Source organism: Octopus sinensis, linkage group LG3, assembly GCF_006345805.1.
Source record: "Octopus sinensis linkage group LG3, ASM634580v1, whole genome shotgun sequence".
In the NCBI taxonomy this organism is placed as follows: Eukaryota; Metazoa; Mollusca; class Cephalopoda; order Octopoda; family Octopodidae; genus Octopus; species Octopus sinensis.
In genome coordinates, this window is record NC_042999.1 from 15,494,384 (window position 1) to 15,515,252 (window position 20,869).

The 20,869-nt window shown below is 34.5% G+C and overlaps 1 protein-coding gene across 3 annotated transcripts in view; it reads right to left on the bottom strand.

Moving 5' to 3' along the window:
- LOC115209184 overlaps nucleotides 1–20,869 on the bottom strand; it is a 662,850-nt gene that overhangs the window by 155,561 nt on the left and 486,420 nt on the right. For all 3 annotated transcript variants that reach the window (XM_036500873.1, XM_036500871.1, XM_029777425.2), the window contains one exon: nucleotides 9,434–9,587. In XM_036500873.1, coding sequence (XP_036356766.1) covers nucleotides 9,434–9,587 — 154 coding nt within the window. The remainder of the gene's footprint in view (nucleotides 1–9,433; nucleotides 9,588–20,869) is intronic.

Sequence of the window (20,869 nt, forward strand, 5' to 3'; positions counted from 1 at the left end):
AAAGCGGTATTTCATTGAAGACATTAAATGATTCTTAACAAAGACAAATGCAACAGTTTTTGTGTAAGTTTCATAATATATGTGGTGAGACCTAAAAAAGAGAGCTGGGTATTGTTAAACTTAGCATTGGTAAAATTATTAAGCTGTTAGTTGTAAGTGTTAGTCAACTAAAATAAGGATTCACTTTTAATGGTTGCATTATAGGTGTAGGAGTGGCTGTGTGGTAAGTAGCTTGCTTACCAACCACATGCTTCCGGGTTCAGTCCCACTGTGTGGCACCTTGGGCAAGTGTCTTCTACTATAGCCTTGGGCTGACCAAAGCCTTATGAGTGGATTTGGTAGATGGAAACTGAAAGAAGCTCGTCATATATATATATATATATATATATATATATATATGTATGTATGTGAATGTGTTTGTGTGTCTGTGTTTGTCCCCCCAACATTGCTTGACAACCGATGCTGGTAAAAGAGTATTAAATGTTAATAAGTTATAACACAATAGATTTTTGAGCTTCAGCACAAGGCCAGAAATTTAGGGGCAAGTATTTATTACTTGATTCATATTATGAAAGGATGAAAGACAAATTTGACTATTTGGGATATGAATTTAGAATGTAGAGGGATATAACTAAATATCACACTAAATTTTGTCTAGTACTGTACCAATTCTGTGATCACATTTCCATAATAATAATTCTTTCTACTATGGGCACAAGGCCTGAAATTTTGAGGAGAGGGGCCAGTTGATTACATTAACTACAGTGCTCAATTGGTAGTGTAATGTTTTGGCCCCAAAAGGATGAAAGACGAAGTTGACCTTGGCTGCATTTGAAACTGTGATGTAAAGTCAGAAAAAATACTGCTAAGTATTTTGTGTTAACAATTCTGTCAGCTCACTGCATAATAATGATAATAGCAATAATAATTTTGGTTTGAAATTTTGGCACAATGCCAGCAATTTCGGGGGAACAGTAGGACCATTACATCGACTCCCATACTCAACTATTACTTATTTTATCAATCCCCATGAGGATGAATAGCAAAGTCAACCTCGGCAAAATTTGAACACAGAATGCAAAAACAGATGGAAATTATGATGATAATGATGATGATGATGTTGATGATGATGATACTACTAATAATCATTTGACACCAGTTATGTTAGCATGGCAGACAGAGAAATAGCTGAAATAATATGGAAAAATGTAAACTAGAGATTTTCATTGAATTCTTATGAAATATGATATGATAAAAAAAACTGTATTGCAATGAAATAGTCTTCAATGAGTAAACTACACAAGGATTAAAAGAATTGATAAAAGTGTAGTTTACACTTTGATATATAAAGGAAGATGTAGTTGAAAAGATCAGCGTATTGATTATTATGAAACCAAATAATACTTGATGTGAAGAATGTAGAAGTGTAATGTGATGGTAGGAAAACAAGAAGAGTAAATTTCATAATAGAAAGCTAAAACCATTTTGAAATAACAGAAGATCCAACATACCAGGTAGTTGGTAAGAATAAGTTAAAAGTTTAAGACAAGAAGGGAATAAATACAATTCTCTGGGAAAAAAGAAGAAAATGAGAAATTCTAGAGGAATGATAATGAAATATATTTAAAAAGAAATTAGGTATTTTAAAGTAAAATAAAAGACATGGGAATGTGGGAATATAATAAAAGAGTTGGATAAAGAATGACAGAACAAGTGAAATAGATTCTCTTCATGCAAAATCTATTGCTAGAGAATGAAGAAGAAAGAAGAAAAAATTACAGATAATGGAACATCTTTGTGAAGAGAACTGGTAATTCGTGAGAATCAGTTAACCAATGATGTTTTTTCAAAGAATAAACAAAACAAATTAAGCAGTGGGGTGTCTCGATAGATGGGGAAGTGGGAAAGGGAGGAAAATAAAGAATAAAAAAATGGAAAACGAAAAACAAACAAGAAACAAAACAAAACAAAACAAAAAAAAAACGGAAGAAAATTACACAAGTATGATAATATGTCGACAAAGTAAAGATAACATCTATCATCAAGAAACATAAGACTGCTGGCAGAAGAACAGTAATCTTTAAATTGAAAACAAAGAACTAGCTTAAAAAGTACAAGATATGTAAGATTGTGCTGAGAAAAATCTAAATTTCCCTCTATTAATTTCCTTCTTTCTATCTCGAGTGCATGCTCAGGTTTGTGACTATGTGTAGGTGTTTTTAATGAATATTCCAGGATATCACTTGGTGTTGCGAATGATTGTCAATTTAAGTAAAACCACATATGCAACACGTTTTAATTCTCTGGCACTGGTACAGAGCAACTATCTAATTATTGAGAGAGTTAAACTTTGGTGCAATAATATGGAATACCTGATGTTTGGAAATCCTGTCAATGTAGCTTCATTATTCCCAGCTAAAGATGTTATACTGCATGCACTTACATATGCACTCTCCTACAAACACACACACACACACACACTATCATAATCATAAACATATATATATAAACATATATATTATGTTCAAATATAGACATATGAACATAAACATAGATATAGGCACACATATACAGGGTGAGGTAAATAGACTGTCGTCTAAATTATAATTTTTTTGCAGAAATGAAAATATCACCGACATCTCATTTTAAAAGATATATATTTACCAAAATTGCATAAAAATATCTTGAAATACTAAAGAGTAAATTTGTTCAATAAAATTGCCATTGGTGTCAACCACGGCCTCCAGACGACTTCAGAATCTCCTGAAACTCTTCTGGATGGTCTCCTTGTTTGAGTTGGTGAATGCTGCCGTAATCCTTGCCCTCAGTTCATTTTTGGTGTTACAAGGAGTTTTGTTCATCTCTCGCTCAGCTGCACCCCACAAAATAATCAAGGGTTTGCAGTCTGGAGAGTTAGGCAGCCAGATGTTAGGGGTGATGTGGTTGCAGAAATTGTCTGACAGCCATGATTGGGTTCTCCTGCTTGTGTAGCATGGTGCAGAGTCCTGTTGCCAGACATAAGGTATTCCAGCAGTCACCCTCTTCACCCAGGGCAGCACTACCACCTCCAAGGCACTTGATGTAGGCCTCCATATTGAGTATGAGATCGTGTGGCAAGATGAATGGAGGCATAACATTGCCATCACTAGTGATCTCTCCAAACACCATGATGTTGACTAGATGTTTGATTTTTATCACTCTTGCTACATGTTCTAAGATTGCACTGTCCTCAGATTGACATCCAAACACTCTGAAATGTTTGTATTGAAGCTTCTGGCAAAGATACCAAGCAGTACAGCATGTCATTTCCAAATTTCTGACAAAGTGAATTGCGTCATGATGCTGTTTTTCTCACAGACAGTGCCCAACTGACCCTGCTATACTGTGTAGCCAACAAAATCAAAAACAAACAATGTATGTACATGAAATTTAAAATATAAAATGGCAACAATTTACCCATCACACCATGTATATATACATACACACATAAATATATACACATATTCAGACATTTATATACATACATATGTATACACCCATCCACACCCACAATATTTTATTTAGCATGTGAAAAGTTTGATCTTACAAACAAGCATGTAATATAATAATTGCAATCATTTCTAACACAGATACAATATCTGAAATTTTGAGGGCAGTGTAATTAAATAATTAAATCAACCTCATGAACCTAGAAGAAGTATTCTTGATAAGATTTGAACTCAGGTTACAAAAAGTCACAACTAATTCTGCAAGGCAATTTTTCCAGCATTTTAATACTTTTGTCAACTTATTGCTCTCAATAATTTTCAGTTTAGGCATAAGGCTAGCAATTTATGAAGATGGTTAGGCAATTAAATTGACCTTAGAGCTTCACTGGTACCTAATTTTATTGACCCCAGACGGATGAAAGGCAAAGCTGACCTTGGCAGGATTTGATCTCAGGAAGTATAGGCAATAAGAAAATATTGTAAGGTTGAGCAAGGTCGTTGCCAGTGCCGCTGGACTGGTTTCTGTGCAGGTGGCATGTAAAAAACACCATTTGAGCGTGGCCTGATTGGCCCTTGTGCCAGCGGCAAGGAAAAGCACCCACTACACTCTCAGAGTGGTTGGCGTTAGGAAGGGCATCCAGCTGTAGAAACTCTGCCAGATCAAGATTGGAGCCTGGTGCAGCCATCTGGTTCGCCAGTCCTCAGTCAAATCGTCCAACCCATGCTAGCATGGAAAGCAGATGTTAAATGATGATGATGTGTGTTGACCTATGCTTTAATGAGTGTGCCAAATAATAATAATATTGATAATGTATGCATAGATATACATTACCAACATATGTGTGATGTGTTTGCCCTCACGGACACACAGACACAGACACACAGATAATAATAGCAAAGGCCACTAAATACTCTGAGTAAAAACATCCTTCACAATTGTCTTGAAATAAGGCAGTGAGCTGGCAGAAATGTTAGGATGCCGGGCGAAATGTTTAGCAGTATTTCATCTGCTGTTACGTTCTGAGTTAAAATTCTGCCAGGGTCAACTTTGCCTTTCATTCTTTCAGGGTCGATTAAATAAGTACCAGTGACACACTGTGGTCTATGTAATCAACTTAATCCCTTTGTCTGTTTTTGATTGTTCCCTTTATGTTTAGCTCCATTTGGGCAATAAAGAAATGGAATAGAACAGGATCAGTCATCTCAAACCCAGCAATCTCAGAATAGACAAGTTTGCAGATAAAAATGCAAAGGCCATTTTGAAAAGAGATGATTGCCATAACATCCTCCTTTTGTTATAACAGCAACTTTTCCCTTACAATGGACTAAGTTGTGTTGTTATATAGTAATCCCAGTCAGGTTTGCTGCAACTATGATAGTAGCTCATCAAGGATTAGGAGCAAAGCCATACATTTCAGATATTTCAGAACATGGTTTAGCTGAATGGCAAAGTATAATTGACAAGGTATATTACAACCATTATTTTGTCTTCTTCAATAACTGAAGATTAATGATGGCTGCAGGTAAAATTAAGCCCAATGGATTTGACAGTTAAGGAGAATCATTATTTCTTAGGATTCATCATTGATGATGAATCTAAACTGACTATTGTTATATTGGGCATTCAGATGTGTATATATACTCTGAATGTAATTAGATATTTGGCTTTTTGGTAGCATGTGGATTGTAGCAGACAGCAACCATGAACGTTGGGAAGAAAGTTTGTTTACAACATTATGGGTTCAATATATATAGATGTCTAAAGGTGGCGAGCTAGCAGAAACATTAGCACATTGGGCAAAATGCTTAGCGGTATTTCATCTGTCGTTATGTTCTGAGTTCAAATCCCACCAAGGTTGACTTTGCCTTTCATCCTTTTGTGATCAATAAAAAAAAAATACAAGTTGAGCACTGGGGTTCATACAATTGACTTGGCCCCTTCCCCAAAACTGTTAGCAGACCAAAGCCTTGTGAGTGGATGTGGTAGATGGAAACTGAAAGAAGCCTGTCGTACATATGTGTATATTGTATATATATATATATATATGTGTGTGTGTGTATGTGTGTATATGTTTCTGTGTCTGTGTTTGTCCTCTCCAACATCACTTGACAACCGATGCTGGTGTGTTCACGTCCCTGTAACTTAGCAGTTCGGCAAAACAAACTAGCAGAATAAGTATTAGGCTTACAAAGAATAAGTCCTGGGGTCGATTTGCTCGACTAAAGGCAGTGCTCCAGCATGGCCACAGTCAAATGACTGAAACAAGTAAAAGAGTTGTACCAAAATTTGAAACCAATATATAAATTGTCTGTAGCTGTGGAGTGTAGGTAATCTGTGATGGTTGAGGCTCCATTGTTTTGTGAGGCTTTTTAGTGTAATTAAGTTTCACACAGTAGAGATTGAAATTCTAGACTATTCTGTTATACTTGCTTATAGAACATATGCACTGTTTGTAAACTCGACAATGCATATATATGTATATGGATGTCTATTTATAGTCATATATTTGATTTTCTTGGCTGTGCTACACAAGCAATAGTGGACTGGCGAGGTTGTCAGCTTTCCTGATGGCAAGTGGGCCCCTGTGCCAGTAGAATCCATATATAGGGGACATGTTAGTATCTAAGGGGCCCATATCCTCAAGTTTGAGAATTTTTTATTCACTCCTGGAAGAATGGCTCTGTTTGTAGACAGTTGAAAAGAATACTTTTAAAAATAAAAGAAAAAAATTAAATGATAGGTGTAGGAGTGGCTGTGTGGATAGGCATAGGAGTGGCTGTGTGGATAGGCATAGGAGTGGCTGTGCAGTAAGTAATTTGCTCACCAACCACATGGTTCCGGGTTCAGTCCCACTGCATGGAACCTTGGGAAAGTGTCTTCTACTATAGCTTGGGGCTGACCAAAGCCTTATGAGTGGATTTGCTAGACGGAAACTGAAAGAAGCCCATCATGTATATGTGTATATGTTTGTGTGTCTGTGTTTGTGCCCCAACATCACTTGACAACCGATGCTGGTGTGTTTACGTCCCCGTTACCTAGCGGCTTGGCAAAAGAGGCTGATAGAATAAGTACTCGGCTTACAAAGAATAAGTCCTGGGGACGATTTGTTCAACTAAAGGCAGTGCTCCTGCGTGGCCACAGTCAAATGACTGAAACAAGTAATAGAGTAAAAGAGGTAGCATTGTAATAGCGGGTGGGCATCGTTAGTCTCCTGGCAACCAATATTTTTAGACCCAGTCCACCATGGTACACAAGTGAATGAATACTTACAGTTAATAAAAGAAACTTCATACAACTGATTCTTTTACTCATGCTTAATGTTACAACCAAATCTCTTTTAGACAATTGTTTATTGTTCTCAAAACAAGAACAATATGAAAATGCTCAAAAAAACTTTGACAGGAAACTCTTAAAAGAAACATACTGACCATGATTAAAACGGATTTCAACCTATATAATTTTAGATTAACAGAATAAACATTAATAAAATAATAAGAATCCTTTAGAACAAGACCTGAGTTTATGGATAAAAAAAATCTAATATATTTGTTTTAATATGTGTTAAAATTCTAATAATCATAATAATCCTTTCTACTGGAAGCACAAGGCCTTAAATTTAGGGGAAGGGATTAAGTTGATTATGTCGACCCCAGTGTACAACTGGTACTTATTTCATTGACCCTGAAAGGATAAAAGGCAAAGTTGACTTCAGCAGAATTTCAACTCAGAATGTAGCCACTGGCAAAATACTGCTAAGCATTTTGTCAGCATTCTAACAATTCTGCCAGCTCACCACCTTTGTTATAATAATAATAATAATAATAATATTAGTGACTAGCACTATGACCCAGCATTGCCAGGTCTAGTGTTAGTGCTTGTTTTTCGTTGCTGTGTCGCAGTAAAAATTTCTCACTAAATCAAGAGCTAAGTTTCTTATCACATTTCAGCCTGGGCCAATTTTGTTGTTTATGAGCTAGTTGGACCTTTTTATGAGAGTAATTAATATTCACTGGACTTTGGTTTTCACACCTGGAACAATCATGGAAAATTAGCGGGACTGTGCACGTGCCATTAGTCGGACAAAAAATGAGGCAGAAGAAAGTGAAAAGCTTGAATTTGGCTGCAAAATAACTTATGTGCATGAGGGGTTGGTTTATCAATTTTTTTTTATGGCTTTCTGGGGTGACTGGGGAAATGAAAAGATCTTCATGACTACCCTCAGACAGTTTTGAAAGCCCATAGAAAATGCGAGCCTTTTATGTGAAAAACTGTGGATTTGTATAAAGGACACACTGACACATAGATATTTTGCCATTTATAGATATACTAGCAGTATCGCCCGGCGTTGCTCGGGTTTGTAAGGGAAATAACTATATAAGCATTTTTAGAGAGTTATAGCCAAAAAATAGCAAAAAAATGCATTAAAAATTGAAAAAAATTAAGGTAAATTTTTTTTTAAATCGTTGACACATCGTAGATATTTTTAGAGAGTTACTTCCCTTATATAAAAGCGAAAAAAATGCATTAAAATGGAAAAATATGATGGTAAATTTTTTTAAATCGTACACTCATCGTAGACGCACGCTAATACCCAGAAGGGCTCGATATGAATCACGACTATAAGATACCCGCTTTTGGTTAAACTGCACCGCAAAATGTGGGAGTAGTTAGGAATCTAAATCGTAGGAGACAGACACACAACTTCACTCTTATATAAAGATGCTTTTTTTTTTCCAGTCATAGAGTTAGATTTATGAAGGTCTTCAGTAGAAAATCCTTCGAATTCTGACTCGCTGCTTGATATAATGAAATTCGTATCCATTTTTTGTCAGAATTAAAAATTGAAAACACAATAGGAACAAATTCGGAAAAAAATCTCCCATAATTCACGGAATTAAAATTACACTTCAATTTTTGTACAAAACTGTAGTTGAAGTGTTTACGAAGTATAATACGTGTTTTCACGAATGTACTAAAGAGATTTGCTCTGATATTCTCATTTAAATATGAATAGGTAAATTCGGGCGGCTTGGTAACTATATATAAGTGTCGTCTGTTTATACATAAACACTGTTTCATACTGCAATTATATATACATATATCTATATATAATATTATATAATAAAATATATACAGAGTAAAATAAAAACCAATTTACCTTTTCTGTCCGTCCGTGTGTCTTTGCAAATGTGTTGGAATGATAAGTGAGTTGAGTTTTGGCGCCTTTTTTACTAATAACAAACACACACGTGTTTGTATGTAGTTGTATGTGTATGTAGTTGTATGTAGTTGTATATGTATGTGTATGCGTGTGTGTGAGGAATGACACACACACACTCACGCACGCACACATGTACATCAATGCTTTCGTAGTGATATGTTAAAATATTGAGTTTTCTCGAATTTTGTCTTAAATGGTGGTAAAATTGAAAGAAATTTTTTATGGCATCACCCACTGAAGTACTCTGAAAAATCTTAGGTAAATTCTAATTGAAGAAATTGTGTGAGGAGTAAATGGTTATGTATTTATTTGTTTCTGTTTGCTGTGTTTTTTTTATTTTTTGAGTAGTGGTTTAAATACTTTCAGTTTAGTCTTCCTCAAATCACTCTGTCGCTATTTACTTTCATTTTATTCGTTGCACACTCTGTGTGTGCGTTTGCGTGTGGTGTAAACCAGACTAAGAAAAGCATTTGACACACACACCAGAATGTGAGTTTTCTGTAAATTTTGCTTAATTGGAGTTTAAATTTTAAAAACTGGACCTGGCATGACGCGATGCATTCTACTCTTAAAAATGCTAGGTAAATTGTAATTGAAGAAGTCCTATATTGTAGATTTCTATAACTCCCAAAGGGAGGCAGATAAAATCTGCCTTTTATAATAAGAGATAGAGATAATTAGAATGCAAAACAAAAAGCTTATAAAGTCAGTCTGTTTACTCACCTATAATAATTGATGTGGGGTACTGTTCGAAAAAAATATGGGTACTTCTGCTTGTTGTTTAAAGAAGCAGCACCAGCACTGTAGCTGACGATTATCATATTAAAGTGTTTGCTAATGGCTGCAATTGGTTCAGCTTCATCAGTACAACCAGGACCTACAATAAAAATATATTAGGTTACATTATGCGCAATATACAATGAAAGCTTTACAAACATGGGTTGTATTTAACAGTTTTGTTTATGATGTCTTTGTAGAGTTAAGAACATTCAAAAAGGAAACTTCTGGAAGTGATATTTATTGTTTCCATTTTGAAGAATAGCTTTAGAAGACTATTTTTGGTAGGACATGTCATAATGGCATTTGATCAGAGAAAACACAGAATCTATTAGCTCCGTATCAATAAGTGGGTTACTTGTTGTAAATGTATTTATTTATTTATTTATTCATCCAAATGTTAAAAATACAAACGTCAAAGTGATTTATTTACTTCCTGTTGCTTCTTTGCAATATCGAAGTCATGGTATTCAGTTATTCTTAAAAAAAAAAATAATGAAAATAATAAAAATTCCAGCATTAAACACACAAAAGATGCCAATCTTCAAATGATCCTTTCAGCCATTTTGAATTATTTTTAAAATCACAGTCTCACTTAATGAATAATATCTGAAGACCATGTGAAATGTTAACAGTTAAGCTCTAGCTGTTTTTCTTTCTTTTTTTTTTTTTTAAATTCTTTTCTCTCAGCCTAATCTTATTAAGAATTTTCAGTTCAATGGACCTCAGAAGGAAATTGTACACCAGAGCTGTTGCTTAAATTTAGCATGCGAAGATGCATCAAAAATCTGTAAATCTGCCAAGAGTTAATGCATCAGATCCTACACTGCATATACCGTTATTAACTGGGATCTTCACGTTGAATCAATGGGCTAGTTTGTTTTCTAAATAATGCACTAACTTATATAAATACAAAGAAAAGCACTTAGGCAACCAATCTGAATAAGATACAATGCTCTACATATACAATATTCATAATGCCTTTCTTGGCATTTACATTGTTAAACGTTAAGAATCTATTTTGGGAGAGTCTGTGGTATATAATCAGACATGCCATTAATAACAGAATGAATGTCAGTTTTATTTTTAAGGTATTTTACTCCATCTAAGATTTATTTAAAATTCAATATGCTCTTAATTCATTGTTTTCTTTTTGCGGTTTTAACTATTTCATTTTCGACTAATAATTACATAAAATGCAGTCATAATCCATGTTGTTTTTCAATTTTAAAGTTTCTGAATCAGTGAACTGTGTGGCTACTTGCAGGTAATATCTGACACACTTTATATTAATGTTTATGTTGTTTCTCATAAACTAGTCTTGACAGACATATAAAATGACCTTATATATATATATATATATAAGAAAAAAAGCAACAAGAATGGATCAATATTTCGGTACAATTGTTTCGTACGAAGACAGCTTTATTAAGGCTGCAAATATTGCAGTAAATATAAGTGACCCGTACTCATCAGCCGTACTTTTTTCTTATTTATAATCACCCCGCATTATCTTATGGTTAACACCATATAGATTTCTGGTGCATCTAAGTTAAGTACCGCATTCATGTGAATTCAACAGAACTCACTTGAATCTTAATTGCTTTTACTATATATATATATATATATATATATATATATATACATTATTTATTATATTATATACGTTTTTATTATTATTTTTTGCAGTTTACTTAATCATTGACATTTTATTGTTATTTTAATTTTAATATTTCTATTATATGTAATTTTCTAGATGGTGTAATTTAATTGTTCATTTTGAATTGATAAAAGGTGTTTTTTTCTAATTATATATATATATAGGGGGTAAAGACCCCCTTCGGTCATGAATGACCATGGGATTTCACCTAGAAAGTTACCCTCCTAGACACAAGTCCGGGCAAGGTTGTTTATGGAAGGCCAGCAGTCGCCCATGCATACCAGCCTCCCCTCTCCGCACCACCAGTGTTATCCAAGGGAAAGGCAACAGCAGATACAGCTTGGCACCTGTGACGTCGCAACTCATTTCTACAGCTGAGTGAACTATATATATATATAGTTAATCCAAGCATGAAAACACAAAGAGAAAACACGAGGACGTGGAACAAATATAGTATTATTGGACGCTCAGGAAGGAAGGGAAGAAGGAGGGTTTAACGTTTCGAGCAGAGCTCTTTGTCAGAAACATAGGAAAAGGAAAGATCCAGAGAAGGGAAGACGGAGAAAAAAAAATCGCTAACGGTACACACACGGTCACATCGAAGATATATATATATATAATATATATATATATACATTATTTATTATATTATATACGTTTTTATTATTATTTTTTGCAGTTTACTTAATCATTGACATTTTATTGTTATTTTAATTTTAATATTTCTATTATATGTAATTTTCTAGATGGTGTAATTTAATTGTTCATTTTGAATTGATAAAAGGTGTTTTTTTCTAATTATATATATATATAGGGGGTAAAGACCCCCTTCGGTCATGAATGACCATGGGATTTCACCTAGAAAGTTACCCTCCTAGACACAAGTCCGGGCAAGGTTGTTTATGGAAGGCCAGCAGTCGCCCATGCATACCAGCCTCCCCTCTCCGCACCACCAGTGTTATCCAAGGGAAAGGCAACAGCAGATACAGCTTGGCACCTGTGACGTCGCAACTCATTTCTACAGCTGAGTGAACTATATATATATATAGTTAATCCAAGCATGAAAACACAAAGAGAAAACACGAGGACGTGGAACAAATATAGTATTATTGGACGCTCAGGAAGGAAGGGAAGAAGGAGGGTTTAACGTTTCGAGCAGAGCTCTTTGTCAGAAACATAGGAAAAGGAAAGATCCAGAGAAGGGAAGACGGAGAAAAAAAAATCGCTAACGGTACACACACGGTCACATCGAAGATATATATATATATATATATAAAGGGAAAGTTTACGAAAATAAACAAAAGACGAAGGCAGGTGGAGCACTAACAAACAAATGTATTAGTATAGCCCTCAGGAATAGAAAATGTCTTTTGCATTTCGGGCCTACGCTCTTCGACAGAAAGATACACAGAAAAAAACAAATATATATATCTTCGATTTCTCGTTCTTCAAATGTGACTGATCCCCTGGTTCTTTTAAATAAATGCTGTGCTGCTTTCTTATCGCAAAATTATGTCTTAGTTACTTACCCACTAACTTTTCATCTCATTTATGCAATATTCAAAAAGTTAGGAAAATATTATTAAAAATTGATTGATGAAATATTAGAGCTGTTTTGGTATTTACACTGCTTTTAATTAATCTATTCATCTCGTTTGAGTCTTTTATTCTTCTGTAAACAATACTGTACACTTAACTACACAATCTATTAGCAATATTTGTGAATAGCAATGAAGATTACATTATTCTGACTCCATTAAGTAGCAAACACTGTGACTAGTTCAGCAAGAAAATTTTTCACCACTAGTAATTTTGAAGAATAATATGAATTGTGTTATTAGAGCATTTTCCTTCCTTTGTTCTCCAAGAAATAACCAATATTGTTCAAGTTAAATTCATTTATGAATTTAAGTTTGTAGCAACATTATTTTTGTAATTATTTTCCCTTATGGAGAATGCATTTCTAAAACAAGTAATAATTTTCGATTCAAAGCAACAGTGAACATTCTTAAAACTCAACGTTGTAAAATCAGTTGTTAAATGGGGTTTAGTTAAATGGAAAATTACATATATAATGAATTCTATTTTAGTGATAGAGTTGTAATACAAATATAAAATTGTAAAAATATAAAAATAAGATACAGGAACTTCAACTATAAGAATTGGCAATGTTTAACAATGAGGAGGATGTATTTGGTCTTTGAAGAACTGTTAATTAAATTCTATCTTTAAAGTTACAAAAGTTTATTTCTAGTCTGAAATTTACCTCTCACATTCTGAAACTACTTTAGGGGTATCGTTAGCAGCAAAATTCCAACTGGAGTGGTAGCAATACTCCAACTTACATAACATGGTACCATGTAACTACAAAACTCATTTATTCACTAGAAAATTAAAAGAATAAACCCAAAATTTTGTTAAGAGGTAGAATTGTTAAATAACACACAGATCATTTGTACTCTTCCTTCTATAGCTCACAAATGAAACGCCAAGAAATTCCATCCAACTTCACAAACCTAATAACATAAACACATGCTTAAGTTATCTCTGACTACAAAGAACCATAGCACTAACACAGTCAAGAATTACTGACAAGACAATGAAAATTCGCCTTACTGGCACCTATGCCAGTGGCATGACCAGCATCACCTTACTGGCACCTGTGCCCTGTGCCAGTGGCGTGTGTAAAAGATTCGAGCGAGGTCGTTGCCAGTACCGCCTGACTGGCCCTGTGCCGGTGGCGTGTAAAAGCACCCACTACACTCTCAGAGTGGTTGGCGTTAGGAAGGGCATCCAGCTGTAGAAACTCTGCCAGATCAAGATGAAGCCTGGTGCAGCCATTTGGTTTGCCAGCCCTCAGTCAAATTGTCCAACCCATGCTAGCATGGAAAGTGGACGTTAAACGATGAAAACAAAAAAATAACTATATGTTCAATAATTGAAACTCATTTTCACTTAGAAATCAGCTGGCCTTTTCTAGTTCACAACAACACAACATCAGCTTAAAACAAATAGAACAGCTGCATACTACCTCCAGTGTTATCTAAGTACTACAAGGATTTTTTTAAGAGTTGATATAATGAGATTTGGTACATGACAAATCTTTCTGAATTTTTGACATTTAAATAAAAGGAATAGCAATAATTTTGAAAATTTTTCTTCGAGGCAGGAAAAGCTTGGAAAAATGTTAGTAAAAAAAGAATTTTCAAGAATTGTGATAATTCTTTATATTTCAATGTTTTAATGGAGTATATTCTATAAAACATTGACAATTTTATTCATGGTATGGTGGGGGCTTGAAGTAGATAGAACCTGCGAAAGAGAGAAGCCTAAGAAGACTTGGAATTAAGTGAAGCTGAATTTCAAGAAGAGAACCATGATAGTTAGTGACATGATGACTACTTTGCTATGTCTACACAGGTGTGTGTGCACAGGTAAACACAAAAAAACAATCATTACCACTCTTTATCCTCTACTACCTATATAAGAGTTGTATTTTAGGTGTTTGCACTCAATCCTCTTATCATTACTCATCAATTATTACAATTACTCTACCTTTTATTTTTTACCCATCATCATTACCATCACTTTGTCTCTCCTCACTTCCATCATGATGCCTATGGAATGAGGGCTGGCACTGAAACTGTCCCCACCCAGTACATTCTTAAATCACCCTCCACTACTAAGCATCATTCTATCCTTCATGTGACTCTTAATTCACAACCCTGTCTCTTATTGTAACAGATTTATATTGTCATCCCATTATGCAGTTCAAGAGGATTTCTATTTACCATTCTAACAGTAATGAAGGTGAAGCTATCTCTGCCTTTCTTACATTACTCCCTTCTTCTGCCACTCTTACCATAACCCACCTCTGTTGCTATCCATCATTCATGCCCCCTTACTACGCTACATATATACTGCTAGACCTTCATGCTTCTCAGACTGATTTTCAATTCAATTTCCTATCAACTACCAACAACCACCACCATATAATTACAACTCTCTATTCTCTTTTACTCCTCTACCATTCCTCATAGTCTCTATTCACACTCTTGGTCATCCCTCACTTCCTTTCCGCATGTCTTAACAGTTTTGGGGAAGGGGGCAAGTCAATTGTATGAACCCCAGTGCTCAACTTGTATTTTTTTATTGAACCCATAAGGATGAAAGGTAAGTCAACCTTGGTGGAAATTTCTACAAAATTTGTTTTACATAAAAATGGATGAAATTCTGCTAAGCATTTTGCCTGATGTACTGATTCTGCCAGCTTCCCGCCTTAGACATCTATATATTCTTTTCTACTCTAGGCACAATAGAGAACTTCTTAGTCTTGCTAAGGACAATAGCAACCTTCCTAGTTTTGATGCCATGATAAAATATCTCTGCTGCAGTAGAAAGAGGTGTAGGAACCGGATGAACCATTTATCCACCTCTTTCAAGAAATTTAGCCCTTCTGTTGACCTAGCTATTTTCTCACTCCATCTAGCAGGTATCTCATCAATTCTTGGAGCTATTAATGTTATCACAACTATTATTAATATATGATGAGAAGGAATATTAATAGAACAACTCCCCCTACACTCTATAAAGTGACTGGTTTTTGGACGGAGACAATATGCCATAAAGAAGGCCATTTAGTTTTGTCAAGGACAGAACTCAACAAGTTCTTTAATGTTAATCACATGATAAAATGAACTCAGTACAGTTTGTAATGCATTCAGTGTTTGGAAGGGTATCCAGCACATACCAAAAAATGGAACACACAGGAGAAGTGTGGACAATTGGTATATCTATAGGATCAGTAATTCTGGATAAAAACCTGACATGAACCAGGATGTGTGTAGGTTTTTCTATTCATGATTTCCATACTGAGTGGTGCATGGTGTTTTTGAGAAATGCACATCATTACATATTTCTCCAGTTCACTCAGCAGTAAATGAGTGACAGAATGGCATCCTGTTCAGTCACTTTTATGTCATGGAAACCAGGTGATTGCTCCTATGAGTCCTAGAACTTGAGGTAGTGATGTCCAAGGGATGATGATGATGATGATGGACCAGGATAACCCATTCAACCCATTCTAGCATGAAAAACATAAACGACGAGAATGATGATTATAGTGCATTTGACTTGACATTTATGGGAAACACTACTCTTCAGGAAAATTCATTGCTAATTGAAAGAATATTAAAAGTAAAGAATTATTATTTTTTTTAAATTGAAAGGTAAAAAAATTATGTATGATTAAATCAAAGTTGAATATTTCTTTTCCTTAAAGACAGTTGTTCTTAAAATATAGGTCAAGATCCACCAAGAGGAACATGTAAGAAAACTTTCATGGAGAAATTTGTTCAGTTTGGTTATTAGATGATGAGGATGATGATGATCATCATCATCATTTAACGTCCGCTTTCCATGCTAGCATGGGTTGGACGATTTGACTGAGGACTGGCGAACCAGATGGCTACACCAGGCTCCAATCTGATCAGGCAGAGTTTCTACAGCTGGATGCCCTTCCTAATGCCAACCACTCCAAGTGTGTAGTGGGTGCTTTTACGTTTATACATAAAACAATAAACTTAAAATACACATGCAAGAAAATTAGTCTACAAGATTTAAAATGCAAGGATGGAATTTAAACTGAATGAGAATAAAACAACAGCAAGATAGACTACCTCAGTTCAGTTCTCGTTTAGCTCTTGTTTCATCCTCGCTTTTTTTTTTTTTTGGTGCAGTAAGCATTTAATGATTGCCATATAGAAATATTTGATGTTGATGCAAATGAATATTTGCTTAGAAGATGTTTCTATATTTTGCTATCAATGTTCATTTTTGTTGGGTGAAATGAAGTCTTGATTTTATAAAGGTTTCAACATATTTGGACATTGTGTTTGTTGTCTAAGAAAAAGAAGTGTTTTGGGAACAGAGTAAAAATGATATAGTTGTTAGTCTAGAAATATATTAAATGCAAATAGTGAGTCGTATTATTAAGTAGATGCTTTTTGAGATAATCTAATTGTGATAAGTATGTACTTTACATATAATATCAACCAATAACGAGAAAATTTCTCAATTTTCTAGGATAACTTTATGTCACATAAAAATTAATTCAATAAATATTTAAACAAAATTTTAAATGTCTTAATTTTGAATTATTACAGAATTTAAATATTCGTTAATAGAAATGCATCTTGAATAATATATGCTGGATACTGTTTTAAATTTTATTTTCAGAATGTTATTAGGAAGTGTACTGATGGCTGCTTCTGACTGGATCCTTTGGAGGAGGTGCCGGAGGGCTCTATCCCAAAGACCATCCCAGGAATAATGGGAAGAGAAAATGAAAGGAATGGATGGACGGAATATTAATTAACTATTTATAATGTAAAATTGAAAATACTACTCCAAGGATAAATCATTAAATCTGTCACAGAATATGAGAGAAAAATAAAGATGAATGAACAGAATAGTTCTTGCAGGCTCTGGAATAATTAACGGGAATTGAAAAGCGAGTGAAACTATAGAGGGAGAACAATCCCTTGTATAAAAAAGAAGTGCAATGAATCTGTTTTGCGAAAGGGATTTACTTTCGTGCCTAGCTATAAAGAATACTATCCTGTCTACTTAATTTGTAATGAATATTTAGTGACTGGAAATATGAAGCAGCAAAATCAGAAAGATATCTTCATGCTACATGTTTCCAATACAGATTAGTCTTTCAGTGTTCTTTGTTCTAAAGATTACTGAAACAGGTATTTTTGTAAAATCATACATTGGTGATTTTTTATTACCCACAAGAGGCTATACACAGAAAGGGACAATACAAAACAAGAGAAACATAAACTACGGGGAACTTAAAATACAAAAGAAGATGAATTAAGACAAAAAAATTAACGAAAACGAATGAAAATATGAAAAGATATAAATGAGGTGCAATGCCCACTTGACCCCTGAAGTTGAGTGGTTACATTTTGACAATTTTTTTTTCTTTTTTTCATCAATGAATTTCACAAAAATTACAAAGGAATTTTTTTTTAAAGTCTCTCATAATCTATTATGGTAGGTGGGCTTTCATGTAGCCGACACCATTTCACCAATTTAACGTTCTGTACGAAGCCCTCCATGAACCATACATTGGTTTATGCCAAATGCTTAAGAGAAACATTCATTTTTACAAGGTAAGAACTTAACAAAATAACTTGGGTTATTAATGGCAGATGGAATCACAGAAATTGCTCATGGAAAGACTGAAGAGAAATAAGGAAAATTCCACTAGCAATGTAAGTACTCTTTTACTTGTTTCAGCCATTTGACTGTGGCCATACTGGAGCACCACCTTTAGTCGAGCAAATCGACCCCAGGACTTATTCTTTGTAAGCCTAGTACTTATTCTATCGGTCTGTTTTGTCGAACTGCTAAGTTACGGGTACGTAAACACACCAGTATCTGTTGTCAAGCAATATCAGTGGGACAAACACAGACACACAAATGTATACACACACATACATATATATATATATATATATATACTACGGGCTTCTTTCAGTTTCCATCTACCAAATCCACTCACAAGGCTTTGGTCAGCCTGAGGCTATAGTAGAAGACACTTGCCCAAGGTGCCACACAGTGGGACAGAACCCAGAACCATGTGGTTGGTAAGCAAGCTGCTTACCCCACAGCCACTCCTGCACCTATGTGTGATGCTTACAGCACCTAGGTTTCCCAAGCAATCACCCGAAAAGAACTGGTGCTTTCAACGTGATGTGGCCCTAAGTGTAGTGTAAAAGAATTACAGAAGTTAAGAATAAACAATTTCTGCAATTCATTGAAAGAATTAAAAGAACTACTAAGGTGATTAAGTTTGATGAATTGACCAACATTACAAGTGCAGCTCAACTTTTGATATTTGTCAGATTTTCATGTAAAAACAGTGTACATAAAGGATTAACTGTTTTATCGATCATCTGATGAAAAGACGCCAGGAGAAGTTTTATCAAAGGAGACTGTTTTTTTAAAGGAAGTAGATGTAGAATAAAATAACTGAGTTGGTGTATGTAGTGAGAGTACAACAAGAAAAAATATTAGGATCTTAAAGTTAAATTTGCATACAATGCATTGATAACATTTCCTGGCATGATTCATTAAATGGCATTAGAGGCTTAAAAAGTTCTTCAGATCTAAATGTGGTAATATAAAGTAATATAAGAAGCAATTAATTATTAATTTCCTTAAAACTCCTTCATTGAATAGCTGTTTTTGTGTAAATCTAAGCCGGAATATGAGATATGAGTTCATTAAATTTTTCCTGAATTCAGAAGTGTTAAAGGGATAAAGTTTGAAACATCTAATTGACTAAAAATAAAAAATAAAAATAAAAATAAATCTCCTCATGAAAAACAAAACAAAAAATTACCCTCAAATCTTGCAGAAATTCCTTCATGATTAGAACTGGCTGTGAAAATTACATTATTTGTCAGACATATTTGAGAAGTTTAATGTGTACGTCTCTGAAAGGTGTGAACACAATCATTTTTACAATGTGAGATAAAAGTGAAGTGTTAATGAGCAAACTGAACCTACATACAGTGCAAACGATAGACATGCAGTATTCATGTACTGATGATTTTATCTATGAAAGTAATTTAACTTTTAACTTGATTAAAGTCAAACATTTGCTGTATCTGAGAAGAAACAAAACAATTCTGCAAATATTTTCTACCAGACATAGACAATAGTAAATTAGATTTGATCTGAATCCATACACTGCAGCAATGGAACAAGTGAAATATTGTTCTTTAAAGGATGAAGAAAAGTTTGATGAGCGATCATGCAATTCTTGTTTCAAACTTGATTTTTTTTTTTTTTGAAGTAAAGAATTTGAATGCTTCTCAGTTGAATGCGAAATCAGAATTTCCAATATCAGGATTAGTAAATGGTAGCTTTCCACCATTTTCTTTTACGTTTTTCTGTAAATTTGCATTTTGTTTAATGGCAAGAGATATATCACTCAACGAATAGAGTAACAGAATTCCCTTAAGAATATCATTGACTAACATTATGCCATATTTTGATGTACTGTGCCAAAACAAACAGGCACATTGATCCTTACTGACACTATCTGTCTGTCTATCTGCCTGCTTGCCTACCTACCTACCTACCTACCTACATTATCTTTCTGCTTGCCTGCCTGACTGCCTACATAACGGGAAGCTTTACGAAAATAAACAAAAGACGAAGGCAGGTGGAGTACAAACAAACAATTGTATTAGTATGTATTTCTTTATTGCCCACAAGGGGCTACACATAGAGGGGACAAGCAAGGACAGACAAACGGATTAAGTCGATTACATTGACCCCAGTGCATAACTGGTACTTTATTTATCGACCCTGAAAGGATGAAAGGCAAAGTCGACCACGGTGGAATTTGAACTCACAACGTAGCAGCAGACGAAATCCACTAAGCATTTCGCCCGGCGTGCTAGGCGCTCAGAAATAGAAATAAAACAAGTCTTTTACGTTTCGAGCCTACGCTCTTCAACAGAAAGATACACAGAAAAGAAACACAGAGAAAAACAAGGAGAGAAAAAAAATGCGTCCAGGAGCTAACGATTCAACATGGCTTGCTTATCTATCTATCTATATAATAAACAACATTCAAAATAACAATAACAACAGGAGGACGTGCACATGGAATGTGTTACTTTGATGCTCAGTAAAAA